Raw genomic sequence first — 17,060 nt, 5'->3', positions numbered from 1 at the left:
AAATATAAGACAATTTTCACCCAGTCTTATTATTTATCTATTTATTTATTTATCTATCTATCTATCTATCTATCTATCTATCTATCTATCTATCTATCTATCTATCTATCTATCTATCTATCTATTGGATTTGTATGCTGCCCCTCTCCGGAGACTCGGGGCGCCTAACAGCAATAATAAAACAGCATATAATACTAATCCAATACTAAAAACATTTAAAAACCCATTATTATAAAAACCAAACATACATACAGACATACCATGCATAAAATTGTAAAGGCCTAGGGGGAAAGAGTATCTCAATTCCCCCATGCCTGGCGGCAGAGGTGGGTTTTAAGCAGCTTACGAAAGGCAAGGAGGGTGGGGGCAATTCTAATCTCTGGGGGGGAGTTGGTTCCAGAGGGCCGGGGCCGCCACAGAGAAGGCTCTTCCCCTGGGGCCCGTCAAGCGACATTGTTTAGTTGACGGGACCCGGAGAAGACCCACTTATTAAAAAGAAAATCAGTCTAGTAATATTATTTCTCTGGAAAAAGAACACAGAAAGGCTTAGATGCCTGCAGTTGTAGAATATCATGGAGAACGGCATAATAGAAATATAGTCAGTACTTTCACAAACTGTTACTGTCGCTGAGTGTTTCTCCCATCCTTTCCTAGAGTCTGCCAGCTGTGATTCATGAAATGATTCTTAGGCGCTGACTAATCCTGTGGTTTTCTTTTCCACTCCTTTCCCACATTCTTTGGGAAACTGTTAGGTTTTTAGCAGAGGACAGCATCTGTTAAACATAAAAAACCAACTTAACAAGCATAAAGAAAATTGTATTTCTCTGCGATACGCTTAAATATTCTCTGCAGATGTTTTTATTTCCTTCAGGCAAAGTATCCCCTACAAAGTAAAGCTTCGCTTTTAAAAATAGCGTTTTAAAAAGTTTATATCTGTAGGACAGTGAACTAAATTAACATCTTTTGTGGACATGTTTTTTTTTAAATTCTAGATCGTTCAGAAAGAAATAAACCAGACCACCGTTCATCAGGGTGAGATTGTTTTTCTGTTTTTTGTTCTGTTTATGTACTTCTGTGTTGTACTGAAAAGAATTAAGAAACTGTAATTGAATGAAAATATTAAAACCATTAATTTTGCATTTTAGATTTGCTCTGGTAATTATAAAGGTTCACATTGAGTCGTTTCAAACTTTCAAATAGGGTAAACATTTCACTGGATATGCATATGTACTCTTTTTCTATTTCTTGCATTTATAATATTCTTTATATAGGACCGAAAAACAAGGAAGTGCATGTCTTTAATAATTGTGACAAATGAAAAGAACTGTAGTTTTTTGTAACACAGTGTTCAGTATGTCACTTAAAGGGCAAATGTGTCTTTAACCCAGAAAATTTCTGTATCCGCTCAGTACATTTTATAAACTATAATTAAAAGTAATATTATATCATAATCTGTGAATGTAGCCACTGAAAGATATAGGGACATTATGGAACTTAAAATGACATGTCCTTGTAGAATAGAATAGTTTATTAATTGATTAGTCTTATGGTCTTATCAATAAAATAAAATAAAATACATAATCCCATTGTGGGATAAAATAATTAAAAGGAAATATAGTGTGGCAATACAAGGAACGTATTGCCTTTTTAATGTCTACAATTTGCTCTGCTCCATTTTATCTATGATAATCTTAAAGATTATTAACAATTTAATATACTGTACCTCTTGAAGATATTAGCACCCAGTCAATATATGTAAACAGTTCATAAATAAGGAGGACAGAGATATGTTCACTTGAAGATTGCTACAATAATATATTTCTATATATTGATAAAGTGTGCTGGATGTCAGTTAATTGGGAAATGGAAAATTTTATTTCTTTCCAATGATAAAAACATGAAAGGGTTATAATCTGATTTGATTGCCGAGACACTATTTTTTACCCACCAAGTATTTTGTTTGCTTTAAACTATTGAATGCTGAGCCCTTTAAGATATTATTGCTAAAAACAGTTGCAGTTTTCTGACATTTCAAGATTGGAAATGTTTTTGACTAGGTCATATGTAATTTAACTAAGGGCAATATGTGGCTTTAGACCCATAGGATGCTCAAGCCTATGTGTACTTTAATGTGCTGTAAGCAATGTTAGTCTTTGTTTTTTTAACACAAGAAATACAGGTGCCAACAGCAAGAAATTTAGTCATTGCTTGATTTTTTTAGTGCATACCTTGAGGTGGTGTGAAAGCTTTAATTGCCCTGCTTCTCATGTAAAATATTTTATAATTACTCAAACTTAGTTGAAAATGTACAGTAGGGGATGATCAGAATTGAATCAAGCTTATAAAAATACACCATACTGTATTGTGTTAAATATCTGTGTTGCAGATCAGGATATTCATATACCCAGCAGGTATGAAATGTGACAGCCCTGTGTCATATACTTTAGAACAGCAATCTCCAACCTTTCCAACTTGGAGGCTTGGTCGTGGAGGGAGGGAATGTTCTTTGTGAATACCAGGCATGTGCAAGCACTCGCAGGTCCACAAATTTATTTATTTTTATTTATTTATTTATTTATTGGATTTGTATGCCGCCCCGCTCCACAGACTCGGGGCGGCTAACAACAGTGATAAAAAACAGCATGTAACAATCCAATACTAAAGAACTAAAAAAAAACTTATTATAAAACCAAACATACATACCATGCGTAAATTGTAAGGCCTAGGGGGAAAGAATATCTCAGTTCCCCCATGCCTGATGGCAGAGGTAGGTTTTAAGAAGCTTACGAAAGGCAAGGAAGGTGGGGGCAATTCTAATCTCTGGAGGGAGTTGGTTCCAAAGGGCCGGGGCCACCACAGAGAAGGCTCTTCCCCTGAGTCCCGCCAAACGATATTGTTTAGTTGACGGGACCCGGAGAAGGCCCACTCTGTGGGACCTAACTGGTCACTGGGATTCGTGCAGCAAATGGTGGGAGCAGGCATCCTTTGCTCACGCAAATGGAGCTTCGCATGTGAGTGTCTGCCGCCTGTGCAAGTGGAGTGGCATGCACAAGCACCCACCACTCTCACATCCTGGTTTTGAATGGGCGTAGGCCTGGTGGTGGGCCACAACCCAGCGGTTGTGGGGGCTTGCTTTACATGTCATCTTTGTAATTTGCAACAATTAATTTTGTGGTGTCAACCCCCAATCCCCAACATTTTCCCCTTAGACCAGTGCTTCCCAACCTTGGCAACTTGAAGATATTTGGACTTCAACTCCCAGAATTCCCCAATCAGAGCTGGAAAGGGGAAAAGCCTCTTTCCCCAAATGGAGCTGGGGGGTGGGATAAACCTATTTCCCCAAACAGAGCTGGGAAGGGGGGGGGAACCTCCCATCCCCAAACAGAGTTGGGAGAGGAGAAAAGCCTTACAGGCCCAAACAGCACTGGGGTGGAATCTCAAGAAATCTGGGAAGGCACAGGCCTCACAAAGTGAGGAGAAACCATGAGCTTGTCTGACCCCAGGAGGCCAGCAGGAGGCACTCGCATATGTGCAGTGGAGCTGAGCTGCTCAGTGGCTCATGTGCCTGCAGAGAGGGCTCCGTGTCCCACTTGTGGTATACGTGCCACAGGCTCGCCATCACGGGATTAGGATGTAAGAGAGTTGGGTTAGGATATAAACAAGTATTGTTTTCTTCATTGTAATGTAGCAGAAATGTAATCACGAATCCCAGCGACCGATTAGGTCCCACAGAGTGGGCCTTCTCCGGGTCCTGTCAACTAAACAATGTCGGTTGGCGGGCCCCAGGGGAAGAGCCTTCTCTGTGGCGGCCCCGACTCTGGAACCAAGATTAGAACTGCCCCTACTCTCCCTGCCTTCCGTAAAGTTCTTAAAACCCACCTTTGTCGTCAGGCATGGGGGAACTGAAACATCTCCCCCGGGCACGTACAATTTACGTATGGTATGTTTGTGTGTGTGCTTGTTAGTATATCGGGGTTCTTTTTAAAACTTTTTTAAATATTTAAATTTATTTGAATCTATTTGGATTTGTACGATTTGTTTATGCCTGTTGTGAGCCGCCCCGAGTTCACGGAGAGGGGCGGCATACAAATCTAAATAATAAATAAATAAATAAATTAGCAACAGGATAACATTAAAATTTTTGTTACTATAGCTGTGCGTACTATATTACTGCATTTGGAAAGACACGTTTAGAAGAGGTGTGGTTGTTATCACACTAATTGAAAATGTCTGCACATTGTACATTCTTAAATGACCACTCTTACAAGTTTGTACTTCAAAATGTATAGAGGGTGTAACTCAATTGAGTCATGGAAAATTTGGAACAAGCTGTTACTGAGCAGAAAGATAATGTTTTTGTAGAAGAGATTCTTCCTTTTATAAAGATTTGATCATCTTAAAATTATTTGTAGTACAAAATATATATATATATAAACACCGGGAATGAGTTCCCTGGATCTTAAACACTTAAAGTGTGAAGTCTTAAGTATTAAAATTGTTTAAAATTGTGATCCACAAAGCTAATTTCGAAAAAACATTTGTTTTATAGCATTAATGCTTTAACCAAAAAATCTGTTGCTATTCACTTTTGTTATATTGGAGCTCACAATGATTTAATTTAATTTAATTTTTTATCCTAATGTTATACAATTAATTAATTTATTAATTTATTAATTAGATTTGTATGCCGCCCCTCTCCGCAGACTCGGGGCGGCTAACAACAACAGTGAAACATCATATAACAAATGTAATATTTAAAATAATTTAAAAGACCCTAATTTAAAAGACAACCAAACATACACACAAACATACCATGCATAAATTGTATAGGCCTAGGGGGAAGGGCATATCTCAGTTCCCCCATTCCTGACGACAGAGGTGGGTTTTCAGGAGCTTGCAAAAGGCCAGGAGGGTGGGGGCAATTCTGATATCTGGGAGGAGTTGGTTCCAGAGGGTCGGGGCTGCCACAGAGAAGGCTCTTCCCCTGGGTCCCGCCAAACGACATTGTTTAGTCAACGGGACCCGGAGAAGGCCAACTCTGTGGGATCTAACTGGTCGCTGGGATTCGTGCGGCAGAAGGCAGTCCCGGAGATATTGAATGTTGAAATATACAATGTTGTGCCTTAGTTTCATATTGAAACTTCAAACTAATTTGTCCATCTGATAGAGCTACTATTTAAGAACAAAACTAATATGGTGAAGGATAATTCATCATTAATATTCTCATAGTAATTATTTAAAATGATAAATAGCTGAAGATCCAGAAAACAAGCCAGTGATTCACTCCTGTGTGAGATAATAGACTTATAGGATTTTTAACCTCCTCTGTTATTATAATGTTCTTATAATGCTTTCATGATGTTTTTTCCTCCTGTATTCTGGTTTGTGCTTGGGAATTAAGAGCTTAGATAATTGCAACAGTTATAGCAAGCATGTGTTGTTGTTGACAACAGGTGACAAAAAAGATTACAGGTCCTTTCATGAGCATCATTTTAGAAACAACCTCTATCACATTTAGTAGATTTCATGATGCCTATAAAAATTATTTTTCTCACTTTAGAAATTTGTACAAAAACATTCTTTTTTGTCAGTTCTCTCTATTGTCCTTAACAAGAGAAGGGGTTGTTTGTTCCTATTCAGAGCAGGAATCTTCAAAATTATAGTAGAAAGCATGCCTCAAGGGATACTCTTATTATTTGCCTTCACTTCTTGAGTTGCTGAGCAAGTCATCTCAGATTTTTAAAAAGCTTAGAAGCTGTAAAGTGAGAAGGGTTGCCTCTCTTCTCTCTTGATGGACTTAAGGATCAGTAGGGTTGCTGTAGCGATATGGTGCATGGAATAGGAAAATAGAAAGTAAAACGTAAAAAAAAGTTCTACTACAATTGCTAGACTTATTGCCTGTCATTCTTAGGTAATGTATAACCTCCTGTATTATTATTCTTCATAGTATGTGCATTAATCTGTTTGTAGTTAGACTTCATTACCGAAGCACAATAAAATTATAGAGATCAATTTTGTGGAAGAATGAAGCTCTCACATCTTTAGGTTAATTTGAAATATATTTCAGGATAAAAAGATAGAAAGGGAAAGAGAATCATAATATGTCAACATTGTATTATGTGGATTTCAGCAACCAGAAATATTAACTTCTTGCCTGTGCTAAAATTGCCCTCTAAATTTTTGAAATAATGTTTCATAGATTTTTTCCAATAATTATGTGTAATCTATTGCTTTAACAATAACTAGAGAAACTAAATGTTTGTGGGTGACAGCTGCTTTATTGTTTATACTTTTCTAAGGCTGCTTTTTATTTTTTATTTTTATTTTTTGCTAAAGGTCAAAATGCAGTAGATAAGCTGTACATATTAAAACAACAGAACATAAAATATATTTTATAAAATATAAAATATATGTAAAATAAATGGAGAAAGTAAATAAATTACTTTCTCCATTTATCAGCCCCTGGATGGGTTAAGGTCCGAGTATAGGAAGGATTCTAATTTAATAATTTTATTGAAGTTTTAATAATAAACATAGTTAAAACAAATGCAAACTAGAAGATAAAAAAGGACAGAAGGTATAGAAAAAGAAAAAAGAGAAAACAAATAAAAAGCAACAAAAATAATAAAAAGCAGTTTTCAACCTTCATCACACTGACATAAACTAATATACTGTACACATTTTTCTACCTATTTTAATGTTACAAATTTTTTAAAAATCCTCCTCGAAACCAAACTTCATTTAAACACAATCCAGAAATCATATTCTTTTCAATCATAGACATCAAAAAGTCTTTTAAGAGTTACCAGAAATATCAAACAAAGTTTATCCCTTGACAAATTTATTTTTTTATTGGATTTCTCGGAGGACTTGGGGCGGCATATAGTTGAACTTAACATTCCTCCTTTTTATTGTTCATAATCTTCACCTATAAATCTAAGCTGCTGGAAATAATTGATTTGGAGCATCAGAATTTGTGTATATGTGATGATTCTCATTGTCCTAAATTGGTTTCTGGATTTTGGACTATATCCCAAATATAGTCAAAATATAGTAAAATTGTGTATATGTGATGATTCTCATTGTCCTAAATTGGTTTCTGGATTTTGGACTATATCCCAAATATAGTCAAAATATAGTAAAATTGTGTATGTGTGTGTCTGTAAAAACACATGTACGTGCACACATACATATACACAGGGAAAAACAAATCAAAACAAAAAACTCAAAATGTATTGTTAGCCACAAACCATGAAAACTGGGTTTTTACAATAATAAAGCATAACCAATCAATCTATACTACAACTACATACAGTATACAGTGTATACCAATTTAGTGTTAGTACTAAAAGCATCACTTCTGTCCATATTTCTAATTTTGGTGCATAGAAACAATTGCCTGTATAATACCATTATCCTGAAATAACTGATAAATTGATAATAACAATGTTTTCCTATAGGCATGAGGTTCTATAGTATTCTCCTTTCCATAATTAGTTTCAGTCAATCAGTGAAGAATGTACAAAATCTACAATTTTTTCTGCAAATCTGCTCATTTGCAATAATTTCTTAAGCAAGGAATTGTTAAGTGAAATTTGCCCTATTTTAATTACCTTTTTTGTCACAGTTGTTAAGTGAATCACTGCAATTGTTATGTTAGAAACAAAATTGTTAGGTGATTCTGGCTCCCCCATTGACTTGTTTGTCAGAAGTTGATCACATGACCCTGGGACATGGCAACTGTCATAAATACATGCCAGTTGCTAAGCATTTGAATTTTGATCACATGACCACGGGAATGCTTCAATAGTCCTAAGTGTGAAACAGTGTCAAAACTCAGTGCTGTTGTAATTTTGAGTGGTCATTATAAATGGTTCACACCAAGGACTACCATAAATAATGTTTTTGAATAATTCTCCACTAGATGATCTATATTTTTGCATAATGTGTAATTATATTTTTGTTCTACTTTTAAGCCAAGGTCCCTTGTCATCTATTAAAGCAGCAATCAAAAGAAGTAAGTAGATTTTTTTGTCTGTTATATCTATTTGATGAATGCCAAAGAGATGAATACATTTTCATTAAATAGATTGTTGGTGCTTTGGTTTTTAGTATTGTTTGTAAGTTGTTTCACTCTTGCAGATATATTGTGTTTCTTCCCTGGACTTTCTGTTATAGATATTTCAAATTTCAGGATTGATTATCATCATTATACATGATCTGATTCTTGTATAGTTTAACATAGAGGTTTTCAAATTTGGCATACAAATCTAATAAATAAATAAATAAACTCCCAGAATTCTCCAGCCAGCTGATACTGGGAGTTGAAGTTCACAAATCTTATGGTTGCCAAGTTTGGGGACCTGAACAGATAAATTTGTTTCTTTTTGAGCTCTTTTAAACAGAATTCATGATAATTTATCAAAGTTATGTAAGTTACATCCAACGTATTTTGTTAATAAGTAAAGTAAAATAAGATATTAAAATATGAAATTGGCCAACATTTTTTTGAATTTGGATTATGAGGAAATTTAATCTAAACAAACTTTTTCTAAAATTCTCTATGTAAAGAAAAAACCCCAATTGTTGTAAAACTTGCTATGGCTTGTTATTATAATGCTAAATTACAGTTTAATCTTAATTTTGAACCAAAATTAAAACATGTTGATAAAAGTATTACATGATCACACCTGATCTGGAATCCAAAATAAAAGAATCTGATTCTTGCTTCTTCTGTCTAATAAATGTCAATATTCAATTTATTTTTTAGATGACCTTGTAACCATGTCATTGTATTTAGTGCTTGTAAATTATATTGTGATATAGCATAGTGGGATATTATTAGCATTCATTTGATTTTAGAGTTATTTGAATAGCTGAAATATTTGTTTATGGTGTTTTTATGTCATTTCAATCAGTACAAATCTAAGCAGCTAACAATATCAACAGCTTATATTATGAGAAAATATAAATATAAGTTTATATATAAAACAACAGCTTATGTAATAGCAACAGCAAATGAATAAATATAACTTTATTTATAGTATCAACAGCTTGCATAATAGCAAACAGTAAATGAAAACATTAATTCATAACCATAACCATAACACAAATGACATCTTATTATAATCAGTCAAGAATTGTATACTTTATTAGTAACACCACCAGTGTTCCCTCTAATTTTTTTGGGGGGTGGACGGAAAAGTATAGTGTCTGAGCGGCAGTCCCTTCGGGACTGGGCAGCACAGAAATAATAAATAAATAAACAAACAAACAAATAAATAAAAAACCCACCCTGTTTTGCCTCAGAGAATTTCAAAATAAAATACTGTACTGTGTGTCTATAAGAGTGAGCTCATAATAGGGGAACTCTATCAATATCAAAATGCCACTTAAATAGTTGAGCTAGTTTCAAACTAGATTTTGATTTTCTTTCTCTCTTCCTTACTCCCATTCTTTTTCTTTCTCTTTTCCTTCCTCTCTTTTTTCTATCTGTTTCTCTCTCTTCCTCTCTCTCTCCTTCCCTCTCACTCTTTCCCTCTCGGCTTCTGGGCAGGTTTGGAAAACTCTGAGTTGATGATGATTTTTAAGTGAGCGATTGCTCACTGCTCAGCTTAGAGGGAACTATGAACACCACCATTGTTCACCAAGAGCCGGGGTGGCGCAGCAGGTAGAGTGCTGTACTGCAGGCCACTGAAGCTGACTGTAGATACGTAGGTCAGCGTTTCAAATCTCATCACCGGCTCAAGGTTGACTCATCCTTCCGAGGTGGGTAAAGTGAGGACCCGGATTGTGGGGGCAATATGCTGGCCCTGTTAAAAAGTGCTATTGCTAATATGTTGTAAGTCGCTCTGAGTCTAAGGAGAAGGGCGGCACAAAAATCGAATAAATAAGTAAGTAAGTAAGTAAGTAAGTATGTAAGTAAATTAAATTAAGTTAAATTAAGTTAAATTAAATACATTAAATACATTAAATAAATAAATAAAACAAATAAATAAATAAAGGTTGTGAAGATCCAGGCACAAATCATGTATGTTATGATATGGTGTCCTACTCTAGCAACCAACTCCCCCCCCCCAACCTTTTGGATGCCAGGAAATGATTCCACGGAGGATGGTTTTTCAGTGGATGGGGGTGGGGGGGCTGCCTCCCCATGTTGCCTGATTGGGGACCCCTTTTATGTTCAACAGATCCCCTACAGAAAATGCTTGCTTCTCAGTGTTTTCCCATTATATTTCATATGGGTTGGACCTCTGAGCAAATGTTCTCTGCATGAATGCTTTGATTGGATGGATTCGTTCTACCAGTTGGGGGAAAGATCAAAAGCAACATGAGAAAATATTATTTTACTGAAAGAGTAGTAGATCCTTGGAACAAACTTCCAGCAGACGTGGTACATAAATCCACAGTAACTGAATTTAAACATGCCTGGGATAAACATATATCCATCCTAAGATAAAATACAGAAAATAGTATAAGGGCAGACTAGATGGACCATGAGGTCTTTTTCTGCCGTCAGTCTTCTATGTTTCTATGTTTATTCAACAGATAACCAGGCTTCTAGCCATGAAGACTTTAAAAGTGATAAGTAGCACCTTGAACTGCAACCAGAAACAGAACGGTATCCACTGTAATTGGTGCTGTAGAACTTTGCTTGTAATCCCTTTAGCATGTGCGTAGTCAAAATCTGCATCAGTGGTAGTATTGGGATGATCTTCAAAGGCAGTCCCATGTAGAACGTATAATAGTATTCCAGTAGTGAAATGATGGTGTGAGCAATTGTTGCCTGTATTTCTGGCTCCAGAGAGTAGAACATGGTAGGCTAGCTGCAGCTAGATGAAGGCTACCCCTGAGTACAGGTTTCACCGGCTTTTCCAATAGGAGCTGAGAGTTCCAGAATTGTGCACAAGCATAGTGGATGAGGGAGGGCTGCCTTATCTATCTACCCCAGGCCACTTGAGAGATGTGGCATGCTGACCTGTTGTCTGAAAACTGTGAGGCTTGGAACCTGTTCTGTCGGGCTCTCTGGTAGAATCCTCCCAAAAATTCACAGGTACAAATTTCAGACACACACACGTTTGAAAATTCAAAACAATGTTCTTTATAATGAAAATTCACTTAAACCAAGCCCTCTTTTGGTATAGCAAAAGTCCCTTATCAGTTCTGTGATACTTAGCTTGCAGCTGTGAGGCAATTCACAGTCCTTCTTCTTTCACAAAGTGAAACACACTTTGTTCTGCTTTAGTTTCAAAGCGGGAAAAAATCAGCACACAAAAGGTCAAAGTCAGTAAAGCAGTCACGAAACACAAGGATCAGATAATCCTCCACAATGGCCAAACCCACAGGCTGCTATTTATAGCAGCCTCACTAATGACCACAGCCCCACCCAACCACAGGTGGCCTCATTTTCTTTGATAATAATCTCTCAGTTGTTGTTGCCTATGCATCGCTCTCCGCATGCGTGGCTGTATCATTAACTTTTGTTCCGAATCCAAGGAGGAGCTAGATAATTGATCTCCTTCTGAGCTGTCTGCCACACTCTCCTCCTCCCTGTCACTCATGTCTTCTTGGTCAGAGGAGCGTTCATCAGCAGATTCCACCGGGGGCAAAACAGGCCTGCAGCATGTGGATGTCTCCCCCACATCCACAGTCCTTGGGGCAGGAGCTGGGCCAGAGCTAACCACAACAGAACCTTAGCAAGATAGAATAGATAGATAGCTCAGAAGTCACATACTGTCTGACAAGCCCAACTTTCATGCTATTATTTGCATTGTAATAACTGACAAATATACTATTTGAAGTAGTATAACTATGTTAATTCAGGCTTAATGATAAATTATATGTAATGTTTTAGATAATATAAATAGGTAGTGGACTAAATTGAGTATGACAAACAAATACTGTTTCACTTCCTTTTCACCCATTTACCCTTAAGCATTTTTGTCAAATTTTTCTCACATTCTTTTGCTTCAAACTAACATTGTTACTTATACGGAATTGTCATATACTGTGTGTATATATCTATATATGTATTGTATATTGTATATTGAAGGGATTGGATACTGTAGCCTAGACGATAATTCTCTGCCTTACAAGGCAAAGGTTGCAGGTTCAAGTCCCAGTGGGTATGGCTAGCTGATGAGGCCAAAATAAGGCCGAAATAGATCTATCCTAGTCTCCCTTAATTTTCAAATTCAGCAAAAAATCATGTGACATATATATACAATATATAATTTTACTAAAATGCTTTTCATATTTCCCGTAACCATTTTTTCCAATTTTCCAATCAAAGTAACTTTTCCCCAACTTTTGGAGAGGGGGGCATTAAATTAAAGAGAAGAACCAAAGTTTCTCAGGATCAGAGGTTTTTTTAGAAGATATTATTAGGATAACTGTTAATGACATTAACAGTTCTAAAATTGTTTGTCTGTATTAATGAAATTTGTATCTGTTTCATGTGTTCCCTTAATTGGGAAAATATTTCAGGAAAAACAATTATATGCATTGGAAGTGAGCATATGTACAGATAAACATTTGAGCAAATACTAAAATTGTTGTATTGCTCCCTATATACTTGTTTCCTTTTCTTTAGAATAGAAAGAATGTTTTCCTTATGTATAGTTTATCTACAAACAATCATTTTTCTTGCTTGGTCACTTTCTCTCCACACCCAGCATAACAATCTATTGCCCCAGAGATCCTTATCGCACTGCTAGAAAGCTTTTTAAACTCAAGAAATTCTCAAAAGAAATTTCAGCTAAGACTATATGACTTCAATGGAAAAGGAGATTTTGTTTGCAAGCAGAAATTATTTATGTATGGATCTTGACTGAAAATTTTCTGTGAGGTTCCTTATCTTCAGATTTAGATGAAGCCTAGTAAGCTGTTATCTTTTAAATGCAGTGATAGATTATGATAATAACAAAAGAGAGATTGTGCTTCTCAAAGATAAATATGTTTATCTGAATGTCCAAAACCCCAGAGAACCAATACAACCCACTTGGCTTCTAGGCAACACACCTGCAATACTCAAAGGCTGTACTCAATTTACTATATTATTCTTTCGCTATTTTACTACAGCTTTACTACAACTACTACTACAGGTAAAACTCAAAAAATTAGAATATCGTGCAAAAGTTCATTCATTTCAGTAATGCAACTTAAAAGATGAAACGTAATACAGCGTTCCCTCGATTTTCGCGGGTCCAAACTTCGCGAATAGCCTATACCACGGTTTTTCAAAAAATATTAATTAAAAAAATACTTGGCGGTTTTTTTCCCTATACCACGGTTTTTCCCGCCCGATGACGTCATGTGTCGTTGCCAAACTAATAATTTTTGTAAATAAATAACAAAAAAATAATTATTGTTAATAAATAATTATGTTTATAAATATCAGGATCACTAAGTGTCTTATTCACTGGTGAGTACCAGTAATAATGGTGAGTAAATGGTTGTTAAGGGAATGGGAAATTGTAATTTAGGGGTTTAAAGTGTTAAGAGATGGCTTGTGATACTGTTCATAGCCAAAAATGTTGTATTTACTTCCGCATCTCTACTTCGCGGAAATTCAACTTTCGCGGGTGGTCTTGGAACGCATCCGCCGCGAAAATCGAGGGAACACTGTATATGAGAGAGACTCATTACATGCTAGGCAAGATAGTTCAAGCCATGATTTATCATAATTGTAATTATGGGGTACAGCTCAGGGGAACCCCAAATCCACCATCTCAGAAAATTAGAATATTACATGCAATCAATAAAACAAGGATTGTACATAGAACAATATCGGATCTCTGAAAAGTATAAGCATGCATATGTAATCAGTATTTGGTTTGGGCCCCTTTTGCAGCAATTACTGCCTCAATGCGGTATGGCATGGAAGCTATCAGCTTGGGCACCGCTGAGGTGTTATGGAAGACTAGGATGCTTCAACTCTTCTGCATTGTTCGGTCTGATGTCTCTCATTTTTCTCTTGGCAATGCCCCATAGATTTGTTTGTTTGTTTGTTTGTTTGTTTGTTTATTTCTTTGTTTGTTTGTTTGATTGATTTTTATGCCACCCTTCTCCTTACTCAGGGCGGCTTACAACATGTTAGCAACAGCACTTTTTTTAACAGAGCTAGGCTATTGCTCCTACAATCCGGGTCCACCTCGGAAGGATGGAAGGCTGTGTCAACCTTGAGCCGGTGATGAGATTTGAACCGCTGACCTTCAGATCTATAAGTCAGCTTCGGTGGCCTGCAGTACAGCACTCTACCTGCTGCACCACCCCGGCTCATTGTCTATGGGGTTCAGGTCAGGCGAGTTTGTTGGCCAATCAAGCACAGTGGACCAACACCAGCAGATGACATGGCTCCCCAAATCAACACAGACTGTGGAAACTTTTGCAATTCCGTTTGAAACCAAGGACCCAAAGAATGGAGAGGCACACACTGAAGATGCTTGAAGTCCAGTGTGAAGTTTCCACCGCCTGTGTTGATTTGGAGAGCTATGTCATTCGCTGCTCTTAGTCCACTGTACTTTATTAAGTCCAGGATCAATGCAGCCATCTACCAGGAGATTTTGGAGCACTTCATGCTTCCTTCTGCATGCGAGCTTTGTGGGGATGCTGACTTCATTTTCCAGCAGGACTTGGCACTTGCCCATACTGCCAAAAGCATCAAAACCTGGTTCAGTGACCATGGGATTACTGTGCTTGATTGGCCAGCAAACTCACCTGACTTGAACCCCATAGAGAATCTATGGGGCATTGCGAAGGGAAAGATGAGAAACATGAGACTAAACAAAGCAGAAGAGCTGAAGGCCACTATTGAAGCATCCTGGTCTTCCATAAAACTTCAGCAGTGCCACAGGCTGATAGCTTCCATGCCACACCACATTGAGGCAGCAATTGCTACAAAAGGGGCCCAAACCAAGTACTTATTACACATGCATGATAATAATAATAATAATAATAATAATTTATTAGATTTGTATGCCGCCCCTCTCCGAAGACTTGGGGCGGCTCACAACAACAATAAAAACAATATTATACTGGCACAAATCCAATATTAAAAAAAACTAAAAACCCTATCATAATTAAAAACCAAACCGCACATACATACCAAACCTAAATTATAATAAGCCTGGGGGAAAGGTGTCTCAAATCCCCCATGCCTGGCGGTATAGGTGGGTCTTAAGTAGTTTACGGAAGACAAGGAGGGTGGGAGCAGTTCTAATCTCCAGGGGGAGTTGAGGGCCGGGGCCGCCACAGAGAAGGCTCCTCCCCTGGGGCCCACCAAACGACATTGTTTAGTCGACGGGAGCCGGAGAAGGCCAACTCTGTGGGACCTTATCGGCCGCTGGGATTCGTGTGGTAGCAGGCGGTTATACTTTTCAGAGGTCCAATATTGTTCTATGTATAGTCTAGTGATGGTGAACCTATGGCACGGGTGCCACAGGTGGCACACCGAGCTATATCTGCTGGCATGCGAGCCACTATCCTAGCTTAGCTCCAACGTGCATGTGTGTGCCGGCCAGCTGATTTTTGGCTCGTACAGAGGCTCTGGGAAGGCGTTTTTGGCTTACAGAAAGCCTCCAGGGGGGATCAGGGAGGGTGTTTCTACCCTTCCCCAGCTTCAGGGAAGCCTCTGGAGCTTGGGGAGGCTGAAACACGAGCCTACTGGGCCCAACAGAAATCAGAAAACAGGCCATTTCCAGCCTGTTCCATCCGGGGATGGGAGAACCTGTTTTCGCCCTTCCCAGGCAATGAATTACGGGTGTGGGCACTCCCGCATACGCGATAGCACGCCCACATGCTCTTTCGGCACCCAAAGAAAAAAAAGTTCACCATCACTGGTATAGTCCTTGTTTTACTGATTGCATGTAATGTTCTAATTTTCGGAGGTGGTGGGTTTGGGATTTTCATGAGCTGTACCCGACAATTTTGACAAACCATGGCTTGAATTATCTTGCCTTTCATGTAGTGAGTCTCCCTCATATATTGCGTTTCACGATTTAAGTTGCATTACTTTTACACTTGTTGTGAGCCGCCCCGAGTCTTCGGAGAGGGGCGGCATACAAATCCAAATAATAAATAAATAATAAATAAATTACGGAAATAAATGAACTTTTGCATGATTTTTTTAGTTTCACCTGTACATGACTTCCTTATTTAAACCCTACTTCCATTGGCTTTTTAGGCTGCTTCAGGCTGTTTTAGTTTTCCAAATGAGCACAAACTATCTTTCCTCTAATTCCCATGCCAATACCATCATACTATGATTATCCCAGGCATGTTTAAATCCACAGTAACTGAATTTAAACATGCCTGGGATAAACATACAGTGATACCTTGTCTTACAAACTTAATTGATTCCGGGATGAGGTTCTTAAGGTGAAAAGTTTGTAAGACGAAACAGTGTTTCCCATAGGAATCAATGGAAAAGCGATTAATGTGTGCAAGCCCAAAATTCACCCCTTTTGCCAGCCGAAGCGCCCATTTTTCTGCTGCTGGGATTTCCCTGAGGCTCCCCTCCAAGGGAAATCCCACCTCCGGACTTCTTTGTTTTTGCGATGCTGCAGGGGAATCCCAGCATCGCAAAAATGAGCACTTCACTGGCAACGGAAGTCCAGAGGTGGGGTTTCCCATGGACGGGAGCCTCAGGGGAATCCCAGCAGCACAAAAACGGGTGCTTCGCTGGCAACGGAAGTCCGGAGGTGGGCCATCCCAGCGGCGGCGGTGGGTTTGTAAGGTGAAAATAGTTTGTAAGAAGAGGCAAAACAATCTTAAACCCCGGGTTTGTATCTCGAAAAGTTTGTATGACGAGGCGTTTGTACAAACGCCTTGTCATACAAACCTTTCGAGATACAAACCCGAGGTTTAAGATTTTTTTGCCTCTTCTTACAAACTATTTTCACCTTACAAACCCACCGCCACAGCTGGGAAACCCCACCTCCGGACTTCCATGTTTTTGTGATGCTGCAGGGGAATCCCAGCAGGAGAATCCCAGCAGCACAAAAACGGGCACTTCGCTGGCAACGGAAGTCCGAAGGTGGGGTTTCCCAGCGAGGGGAGCC

At 38.1% G+C, this 17,060-nt stretch overlaps 1 protein-coding gene across 3 annotated transcripts in view; it reads left to right on the top strand.

Annotated features, from left to right (window-relative positions):
• SH3D19 (SH3 domain containing 19) overlaps nt 1-17,060 on the top strand; it is an 88,272-nt gene that overhangs the window by 24,926 nt on the left and 46,286 nt on the right. For all 3 annotated transcript variants that reach the window (XM_070757815.1, XM_070757816.1, XM_070757817.1), the window contains exons 2-3: nt 993-1,032; nt 7,977-8,017. In XM_070757815.1, coding sequence (XP_070613916.1) covers nt 993-1,032; nt 7,977-8,017 — 81 coding nt within the window. The remainder of the gene's footprint in view (nt 1-992; nt 1,033-7,976; nt 8,018-17,060) is intronic.

Source organism: Erythrolamprus reginae, chromosome 7, assembly GCF_031021105.1.
Source record: "Erythrolamprus reginae isolate rEryReg1 chromosome 7, rEryReg1.hap1, whole genome shotgun sequence".
NCBI lineage: Eukaryota > Metazoa > Chordata > Lepidosauria > Squamata > Dipsadidae > Erythrolamprus > Erythrolamprus reginae.
Note: the sequence above shows the minus strand (reverse complement) of the source record. Positions and strands in the feature narration are given on the sequence as shown.